The sequence below is a fragment of the Copadichromis virginalis genome, linkage group LG6 (assembly GCF_057382275.1).
Source record: "Copadichromis virginalis isolate Kocher_CV1m ecotype Utaka linkage group LG6, C_Virginalis_male_GT1.1, whole genome shotgun sequence".
NCBI lineage: Eukaryota > Metazoa > Chordata > Actinopteri > Cichliformes > Cichlidae > Copadichromis > Copadichromis virginalis.
This window is the reverse complement of record NC_140623.1, coordinates 33,998,327-34,009,186: the sequence shown is the minus strand read 5'-3', so window position 1 is coordinate 34,009,186 and position 10,860 is coordinate 33,998,327. Positions and strand designations below refer to the sequence as shown.

The window sequence follows — 10,860 nt, the reverse complement described above, 5'->3', positions numbered from 1 at the left end:
AGTGGCGCAAGGCTTCCACTTGGGCAGTCTCAGACTCTTGTCTCTGCTTTTCACAGATGATCTGGTTCTGTTGGTTTCATCAGGCGGTGGACTCTAGCTCGCACTGGAATGGTTCGCAGCCGAGTGTGAAGTGGCAGGAATGAGATGGTCCATGGTCCTCAGCTGGAAAAGATGAGGACTTCAACCACCTGGGAGGGGCTCAGAGTACCGCTACTCTTCCACATAGAAAGCAGCCAGTTGAGGTGGTTCGGGTGTTACGGGGTAGACGTAGTTAATAAAGTTAATGCTTTATTCTGTCTTTCATAGGTTTGGTTTTATTATATGAATGTTTGTATATAATTTGCATACATTTATTTTAAGTTTTTTTTTTTTACTTCCTACCTACACGTTATTCAAAGCAGCACACTGCTTACACTGCATAAAAAATGGGAGGCGAGGGCAGTCAGAGGAGTCACAAAGCATGTACAGAAGTACCACGAGTATGAAGAACCTAGCAATTCATCAGAGCAACAAGATGGATAAGCCAGACACAATCCCAAGGAGATTGGTCCTGGAATGGTCTGTGGAACACTCCGTGGAACTGGAAAGGGAAAGGGAGGGCTGGGTTCTCTGCTTAGGCTGTTGCCCCCACGACCCAGACTCAGATAAGTGAGTCTGGGTTGTGGGTCACTGATTTATCCTTATTTAAGGACTTCACTGTCTTTCAATTACATTTTTAACCTTTGCATTCCATGCCCATTCAGGATTTATGTTACTTTTAATTTCTTTCTTCTTTACTTTGATTAAGTAAACATTCAGTGGTCAAAAATTACTTTAGTAAAAAAGATATGACAAAAAAATTCCTTACAAGCTTACTGATTTTGGGCTTCTGTATGACTGCCATAAATTAAAGGAGTAAAAGTACTGACTGAATGATCTACGGCAAATGCCTTTCTAATTCCTGCTCATAGATAAACACAGAATTTAGATTACTTTCAGTAGAAGTTTCATGGTTATTGTAGTTCACTAAATTTGGTTTAAATTTCTTTTGAGTAACTAAAATGAAATTTCAACTCATAAAATTAAAACCAAACATGTGGTGATTTGAGTTTTGGTATTTGAACATTTAGTTAAATTTGTCAACATAACAAGCATATAGGTGCTTTGTTGAATATGTTTATTAAAAAATGGGATGCAGTCAGATCCACAAACACATGGCAAAACATAGAAGAGCCACATCAACAGGACAAGACTCAACAGGACAAAACTGAGACACAGGACAAGACACTCTTTTGAGGATGCCAATGTTCACATTTTGGACCGAGAAGACAGATGGTTTGAAAGACGAGTCCATCTATCTCCACTGTGAATGACCGTTGTTGAACAGGGGTAGTGACTTATAACATCAGCTATCAACCACCTCTAATGCAGTCCTGACATACTGTCCCAGGTGCTTGAACCTCCGCTCGCACCTTGCATTAGATGACCTCATTAGGTCACATGATAGAACGGGCCGTCTCACAGTGGTTTCATCCTTATCTTCCACCGATGATAATGACCCACACCATTTTTCACCCCTTTGCTCATGTGATGACGCTCATGATTAGTAATTGGTATCTTTAAAAGTTTCACTTCTCTCTATGAATGACAGATGAAATGTCTTCGCAAACTTAAAGAACTCCTTTTGCCTTCTTTTCTCAGGATCCTAAGATCACAGTGTTGAAGTACATCTCAGTATGTGCATGTGCGCACTAAAGCAAGACAATGACATTTAGAATTTTACAAAAACACTGACACACCCACCTAATCACCTGCCTATTCATAGTATTGCTGCTCCACCTTCTTTTCGATGCAGTGCAGTTGCATTTGTGTATTTAATACAGTCACTGTCACATTGAGAAAGAAGCAGGACCACACTGCCACCCATACACCTCTGACCGACTTATCAAGGTAAGAAGCATGTGATCTTTTCTCAGGTTAAGAAAAACATTCAATCATATAAGTGGAGAAAAAAAAGAGTAAGAAAAAATTAAGAAGCTATAATGTTAAAGCTATGAGCAGCGTGTTTTTTGTTGGTAAAATGTCCCTAACAAACCTTTTTTTTTCTTCTATTTTATGAAACAAGGTTATAAAATTTAATTCAGGTCAGTTATAACAGTCTTTTTTTTTTAGTCAGTGGTACATCTTTGGGCCAGGTTTATGAAACACAACAATAGGTGAAGTTTTTTTGTTGTTGTTGTTGTTTTTTAAAAATAAAATCAAAAGGCAGGTGGCACGGTGATGAAGTGGTTACCACTGAGGTCTTTGGGGTGTTTCCTGTGTGGAGTTTGCATGCTCTCTTTGTGTTTGCATGGATTGTCTCTGGACACTCCAGCTACTTCCCACAGTCCAAAGATATGTGTGGGGTCAATTTTCAGTTGACTATGAAAAAAAATGGATCCACAGTCCATTGAAAGTTGTTTACTTTGTCTTTCTGAATTGAAAAAGAGTCATCTACCAGGTAATGAGCGAGTCAAAGTATTAAAGCTGAACCTTTGCAGCAGATAGTCAAAAATAAATAAATCAATAAAATTAAAAATGATCAATTACTGAATAAGACTCTACTTGAATGCAACATATTTCGAAAAGAACACTAACATTCACAGAACAAGATTTGCATTTTTATCAGGGTATTTTTTTTTTAAAAACACATGCAAATGAAGACAGCACCATAACAGATTTAACCAAACATATAAAACTCAAAGGCATTTAGTGATTTGATGCAGAGAAACAGGACTTTTAGTCATGTGAGAGTAGGTTCTACAATTTCCTGTAAAAATTTACAGTGCTACCAAACCTGCTCACTTGCATATGTTGAAAGAGTGTGATGTGATTCATTGCTTCAACCTGATAAGCAAGTTTTCAAACATTGGTGAGAAGGGATTCCAGGTTTCAGTCTCGACTTAAGCCCATTCCTCTTGACTTTGGTGGTTTAACTTTTTTTCACTTTGTTTTATTCAGAGAAAAAAAATTGGATTTCAGAGCTTTACTGTAATTTCTATTTTCTATTTTCTTCATTTCTGTTTCTATAGAAAGACACAATGGAAAAGGGATTCCAAATCCCAGCACCACCATACCCTGGCCCCCCTCTGGACTACAATGCAGGAGTCTTCCAACAAGGTTACGAGCTAAGTGTCCAGCCTGTTGTCCAGCCTGTTGTCCAGCCTGTTATCCAGCCTGTTGTCCAGCCTGTTGTCCAGCCTGTTATCCAGCCTGTTGTCCAGCCTGTTGTCCAGCCTGTTATCCAGCCTGTTGTCCAGCCTGTTGTCCAGCCTGTTGTCCAGCCTGTTGTCCAGACAGGTGAGAAATTAGAGGTTACTAGTCATATAGTATATTTAAATACTTAAATACAGTGCTCTTAATTTATGATTCATTAATGTTACTTTAGTCTATGTGGTTGAAGGTTAAATCTGAATTTGGTGTCACAAAATTCCAGGTTTAGTGGAGTTTTAGTAAGGATGTATAATTATTAAAGTCATTTTTGGCTGTGTTGTGTTGTTTCTCGCAGTTAGCCAAGTGGTGGTGGTGGAGAATCTGCCAAAATGCGTTCCTGGACAGATGTTGTGCCCTTACTGCCACACCAATGTTGTGACTAAAATTGAGTACAAAATCGGACCATACACCTGGTTGGTTTGTGGCCTATTAGGAGTCTTCTTGTGAGTCAAAACCCCACTATACTCACACATACACATGAAGAAATTTGAACACACTGCAAAATGTCATATAAGATTATTTTCTCAGCAACATTTAAGTAAATATCAAAGTTTTTTGGTATTTGTGTGTGACCTGTTTCATCAAGTCATCATTATACCAGATGGCCTGATGAAGGTAGGACAGAAAATCTGTAGTTTATCAAACATTTCAACAAAATTTGATCAAAATATTGATTTAGTCTGCCTCACAGAATGAAGGTAGTTTAATGGTAGTTTCAATTAATCAACACCCTCAAGTGATAACTGTCAGAATCTAAACAAAGTAATCCAGGTCAAAAACACTAGGAAATCAAAATTCAACTAATCTTAAAGTAAAACAAAATGCGAGGTAAAACACAGCAAAGGGTAAGGGGGAAACTATATAACTATTAAATAAACAGAGTATAATGAGGGAACAGGCAAAAGGTGGGAGGAGCTGAAACCGCTCACAAATAATTAGACACAGGAAGTAGAACTAAATACAAAAAGCTAGGGACAAGATGTTGTCAAATGAAACAGGAATCAACTAACACTGACCTGGAGAAAGACTTGTGGATTTGAAAGACAAAAGGCAAAAAACAGAGACAAAATAGACACAATAAACACAACGGCTGCTCAGGAAAAAGCACAAAGACAAGACTAGGACATAAAAAAGAAGTTTCATAAGCAAGAACCCAGTAACCAGAAATATAGAAAACAAAACTCAAAAGCACCAGGAAATGCTGAACTCAGAACAAAATAATACAGAGAATGAGCTTAAATCATCTCTGAAATCCAAAAGATAAAACCGCAAGTCCACCACACTCAAAACTAACTCAAAACGCTGGCTCGAAGACCCAGGACCATGACAGAAAGTTAATAATTTTCTCAAAATGTAAATGATCGCACTCACTGCTTTACTCACACTCTGGGTCATGTTGTGACATATGACATATAGTCTACAGTTAATCCAGAATGCTGCTGTGAGACAGGGACCAGAAAGAGAGAGCATATTTGTCCCATATTAGCTTCTCTTTGAAGAATCCCTGTTAAATTGAAATTAATATTCTTCTCCTCGAATACAAATTCTTAAATATTCAGACTCCGTCTTCTCCTTCTTAAGACCTTATAGTACCATATTATCCCTATGTAGCACCTTGCTTTCACACTCCAGGCTTACTTGTGGGTCCCAGAGTTTTTAAAGATTTAATTGGCAGCTATCAGGCTGTTTCCACAAAACCAGTCCCAGAGTCAATTTGGAAGACCGACACTCTCTCTGCTTTTAAGATTAGACTCAAAACCTTTTTCTTTTTTTTCGGATAAAGTTTATAGTTAAGACTGAATCAGGTGATCCTAAACCATACCTTATTTATACTGCAACATGCTCAGATTGCTGCAGGACAATGGGATACACTGGAGTTTGTGAGGCACTGAGTATTTCTTATTCACTCTCCTCTCTTCACTCCCCAAATTATTATTAATATTCAGTCTGTAGAATGAATGAGTTGATGGGCATATGATAACCGTTTTGATGCTATTCTTGTTCACAACAGGTGCTGGCCTTGCTGTTTCATACCTTTCTGCGTCAATGATTGCAAGGATGTGGAGCATTCCTGCCCCTCCTGCAGCGGCATTATCCACGTCCACAGGCGCATGTGAAGCAGAACTGCAGTGTATGTTCTACTGAAGCAACAGCAGCAGGGCATCTCTGTGCAAACAGACATCCTCTGTAACCCTGTGCTCATCCTGTATACCTGTTTCCATGTTTTAACTGTATATAAACTGAACATGCTGAATATGTAGCTATGTAGAAGAGCAACAAAGAAACTTCCTTCCTTTCCTTTTAACTTAAGAAATCACCCTTTAAGAAATCACTTTATATAAATTTACTGTGAAAATATGAGTTAGTTATCAGGACTGTTTTTTTTTTCTTTTTTGTTTTGGTGACAGTGGTGTTGTCTCTGTATCAAATACCTCAACGTTAAAGTGAAGGAAAAAAGCCTTAAATGAAGGCGTGTGGGTTTTTTAAAATAACATACCCACAAGTAAAATCAAATTTAGATGTTTTAGCGTTTAAAGTTATTCTTTGATTTTTCATTTAGATAACATATTGAATGTTTTCATTTAAATTTCTGATATTTTAAATATTAATATAACACTGATGACAAGATTAAAATGTCAGTGCTGACTAATTAACATTAGTCATTGTTTGCGACATTGTTCCATTTTTTTTTACAAACACTGGAACTATATTTTCACATTTACATTAATAAATAAATTCACATTTTTACCTTTTTTATAGTTTTTACCTACAACAATCATGTGATATGTCTTGATTTATCTGTTTATATTAAAAACCTTTACCGAAGTAACTGACTTGCTGCTTGTTAGATGTAATGATGATCTAGAAATAAAATTCAAATATTAATATAAAATAAACATAAAGGCATTTATCACTGAAGTGCAAAATTTCTTGACTCTACCACTGACATTTGCAATGGGTTTTAAGTCAATAAAATTGTTACTGAAGTAAACAAGCAAGGATATGTCTAGATCAAAATGTAAGTTTTTGAATATGCAAACAATGCAAAATATTGTTTGTTAAATGAGCAAAATAGAGAAAAATAATTAGAAGAGCATAATCATTTGAGTGAGGCATACATTTTTTCATTAAAATTAAATTAATAGGGGTATATTTTCACATTGACACCTATCACAGAGTGAGAAGTGTCAAAATAAATTCATGGTATGGGATATAGTGCCTTCCATCTGCTACATTCAAAATTGTTATTTTTGTATAAGTTTATATCCTTGCTTGTTTACATCTGTAGACCTCTTAAACTTTTCTTTGGTAGCCCAGAAAGAAGAACATTACAATGATCAATCCGTGAAGACACAAATGCATGGACAAGAACCTCTGCGGTGTCGCTTGACAAAACTTGTCTGATTTTGGCTATGTTGCTGAAATGATAAAAGGCAGTCTTTGTTATCTCTTTTACGTGAGACTCGAAGAAGAGCACCATGTCGAACCACATGCCCAAGTTTTTTACCTTGTCCCTGCAATTTATGACACTGTCATCAATTTTCAAGATGAAATTTTGGGACAAGTGCTGAAATGTTTGTGGTCCGATGACCATCAACTCTGTCTTATCAGTATTTAGGAGCAAGAAATGATCTGATAACCAGCCCTTAACTGCAGATAGACAAGATTCTAGTTTAGAGACTTCAGCACAATTTTCAATGGTTAGAGGAACATAAAGCTGCAGGTCATCAGCGTAACAATAAAAAGTTACATTAAAAGAACATAAAAGAACACCAAGAGGCAGCAGATACATAGAAAACAGCAATGGTCCAAGTACAGAGCCCTGAGGGACCCCATGCCTCACTGCACAGGTCTCGGGAGAGAGATCATTTTTAAAACCAGCAGTCTGAGAGCTCCCAGACAGGTAAGATCTCAGCCATGATAAAGCATTTAGCAGGTAGAGGATCCAAAGAACAGGTTTTACATCGAGCTGCTTTTACAACCTTAGTTAATCCAGACAGAGAAATAACCTTGAAGACAGAGAACAGTTCATCAGCACCAACAGGTAAAGCAGCTGAGTAGTCTAATGTACAGCTTGAGGAGGGAGTAATCTGATTCCTAAGTGTTTCAGCCCTGTCTCTGAAAAACATAAGAAAGTCATGAGCTGTCAAATTAGAACAGCAGAGAGATGACTTACTCTCTGTAAGTTGCGACACTGTGTTGAATAAGAGTTTTGAGTTATGTTTATGACTCATGATGAGATTTGAGAAATTTGAAAGAAAGAAATTTGCTTTCACTGCAGACATCGCTGATTGAAAAAAAGACATTGAGTCCTTCCAAGCCTGGAGAAATATTTCTAGTCTGGAAGATTGCCAGCGACGCTCTGCTTTTCTACAATTTCTTCTCAAATTCAAGAGCTCCTCATTTAACCAGGGCATAGGGTTCCTTTGTTGACATTTTAACTTCTTTACAGGTGCAACAGAGTCCAGTAGAAGAAGTGTAATATTAACGTTCGCAGTCAAGGTGTCCACACATAACTCCTGGGTAAAAATGGGGTCCAACACATCAGGTAAATGTAATTTAACTCCAAGCAATGCTTCGGGGCTAATATGACGAGATGATCTCAGGAGTAATTTTCCCTTGTCAGAAGCTGAAGATTTAGGGATTAAAATATCAACTAAAATTACTGAGTGGTCTAAAATAGGTAAAACACAGTTTTCAGTCACCGATACATTCAGTCCATAACCCAAGACAAGGTCTAGGGCAGGGGTCAGCAGCCTTTAAGACCCAAAGAGCCATTTGGACCTGGTTTCCATGCAAAAGAAAACACTGGAAGCCACAAATACTTTTTGACATCTAAAATGAAGATAACACCGTATATATTGTTTTATACCTTTATGCTTTGTGTGAACAACTATGGTGTGTTGCTTATGAAATCCATGAAGTGCTACAGAGAAAATTACATTTTGAACTCTTAAAGAAATATAACAAAAGGAAAGACACCAACCTGAACTAAAATGATCCATGTAGCAAACAAAAACTGTTGTGAGCCACCTCCCTTATATCGCCTTTGGGCTTTTGGAGCCTTGACTTGACTTTTAAAAATAATTTGAAAAAAAACCACTATGCTGCTAAAAAATGAAAAATAGATATTTGCAAAATTCTGCCTAAATATGTATTTTACCAGGTTAATGTGTGTGGCGGGGCGTCGTCTAGGGTGTGGCCTTTACATGTTGGCCCAGACACAGATTGTGTGAAATTTGAGGAATCAATTACATTTAAGAAATCTTTGACCAGGGGTTTATCCTCACAACACAGATGAATATTAAAGTCCCCCCGTATAAGAATCCTTTCATAGTGAGCGATAAAACATGTCAAGAAGTCTGAAAATTCCGAAGGAAAAAAGTCGTTATATTTAGGTGGATGATAGATGACTATAATTAGAACCACGGGACAGCTTAAAGTCAGGAGTTGGGACTCAAATGAGGTAAAAACACCAGGACTTTGTATCTGTTTGCACTTAAAACAGTCAGTGACATCTAACGTAATGCCAGTATTTGACACAGTGGGTGTTGATAAAAGAGTATTTTCAGGAGGAGCTTTTAGTATCACCATTTAAACTCCTGCATACACACCATCCACCCATGTCAGGTACACTCCTAGTCTCCTGACTTTAACTCCACTTCACATATTTAAACTTCTTCAATCAACTTCTAAACAAGCAGGAAGTTAACATTTGATAAGCAGGATGATTTGATTATAGCTGCCAGTGCAGAGCTGCTGTTGTATAATATTAGTGCATTTTGAGTATGCTTAAAAGATCATTTCTACCTTTTCTAAATAATAACAGCATCAGTGATAATATAGTATAGTATATAAGTATATTATAGTTCACTGTCCTTATTATAGTATAATAAAAACTGAGTCCTTGCAGGTTCAATGCTGTCTTTTCATGTATGTTTTGATAGCAAATTACACTATTGATGGCCATGGTTTTATTGTTAATAATTACAATGTAAATCTGGGTTTCCAGCCATGTGTCCATCCATGCTTTCTTAGATGACTATATTTTTAAAGACAAACATATTTTGCCTAATCAATGTGCATTTTACAGCGTATATTGTAAGGATGCTGAAGATAAGACATTATGTCATTCCCATGGGAGCCCCTATATGAAACATAATAACTAGTGTTCAGTGTGGCTCTGGACTGAGAAGAGACCTGAGGTGGTATAAAGCTGGAATATGCCTCTTTTTTGGAATGTGACAATAGTCACTCCTAGATTAACAAGATTAGGACTGATGAATTCTGTTAGCGCTTCTCCATTTCTGTCGTAAATGCTCACAGGGACAAAACAGGAAACACATGCAAACTCTAAATATCAACCTGTGAAGGTTTGTCAAATATTTTAAGTCTGTGGCAAAAGATCTATTTATTAAACTGCATTCAAACTGCATGATGTCATCTTAATTATCATGAGGTCAGGACCAGTGTTGGTCAAGTTACTTGAAAAGGATAATTAGTTACTAATTACTGATTAACTCTCAAAAAAAAAGTAATCCCATTGCTTTAATCATTACTTATTTTCAAAAGTACTTAGTTACTTAGTTACCTTTCAAAAAACATGATAAACAACCTGAATACGTAATAAAGCGATAGACCTTTTAGCACAGTTCTATTTTTTATGCATAATCCATCATATAAAATTGAATCAAATGGAAAGCCTCTTGTTAAAAATTGTTTTATTAGTTTTAATTTTTTAATTTTATGCACATTACATTAAGCAAAAATTAAATTATATGCAACAGTCTTTGGCTTGAAGAAATTTGTTTAACATTTAGACCTATTTTCTGCATATTCCAGCATATAAAATAAAATAATGTTTTGTGTTTACACTCGCTCTTTCAAATAGCTGCAAGTAAAACACAGCAAAAAATAAATAAAATCAAAGATTCAGTGGCACTAGGTCCTGTTGCTATTCAAGCTATTTTCACCTGTTTAGCAGGAGTGGGGTGGGTGCCCGGTGCTGCAACAGTCATGTCAGTGGGCGTTTCTCTGTGAATTTCACATTCCCGTGGTGGCTTGCTAGGTGCTTGCACAGATTTGAAGTTTAATTTTTTGCTGTAGAAAGTTTTCTTCCCACACAGAGTGTACAGTAAACGCTAATGTTTTTGTCACTTTTTACAGAATCAAACTTAAAATATACACAGCTACATTCACACCTGAAAATATCTTAAAAGTTTATTTTGTGACCCATAAAGACTAATATTAAAACTACGTAGCTGCCTGCATTGTTGGATACTGGAGCCGGCTGGGCCAAGCTATGAATTCTGGAATAGGTTGGGCCACGACGGATACACCGTCTCGTCCTTCAACTGCGACCTGTGAAGGATGCAGCCTATTTTGCGAGATCTCGCATAAATTTAGCTTTACTGTTTTTTTCTCCAATGTCCCTTGCGGAGCTCCGTAGCAAGCATCTACGTCCCCTGTGGGATCATGCACTATTTGACACCCAGCCTGAAATTCACATATTTGACACTCTGTCAAATGTAGAAAAATAAAATTAAACAAGCTTTATACAGCATATTGTGGTAATTATTGAGCTTTAGAGGCTTTGTATATATTATGCTGTAATGTGTCTGAAATTCA

At 36.9% G+C, this 10,860-nt stretch overlaps 1 protein-coding gene across 2 annotated transcripts; it reads left to right on the top strand.

Annotated features, from left to right (window-relative positions):
- Nucleotides 1-1,120: 1,120 nt before the first annotated feature.
- LOC146708252 (uncharacterized) lies at nt 1,121-6,142 on the top strand. Of its 2 annotated transcripts, none has more exons than XM_085460035.1 (4): nt 1,121-1,929; nt 3,055-3,318; nt 3,527-3,674; nt 5,243-6,142. In XM_085460035.1, exons 2-4 carry the CDS (start codon nt 3,060-3,062, stop codon nt 5,346-5,348), a joined length of 513 nt encoding a protein of 170 aa, XP_085316161.1. In that variant the 5' UTR covers nt 1,121-1,929; nt 3,055-3,059; the 3' UTR covers nt 5,349-6,142. The 2 variants fall into 2 exon arrangements, with proteins under 2 accessions (XP_085316161.1, XP_085316160.1); XM_085460034.1 differs by having other exon boundaries at nt 1,122-1,929; nt 3,051-3,318.
- The last annotated feature ends 4,718 nt before the right edge of the window (nt 6,143-10,860 follow it).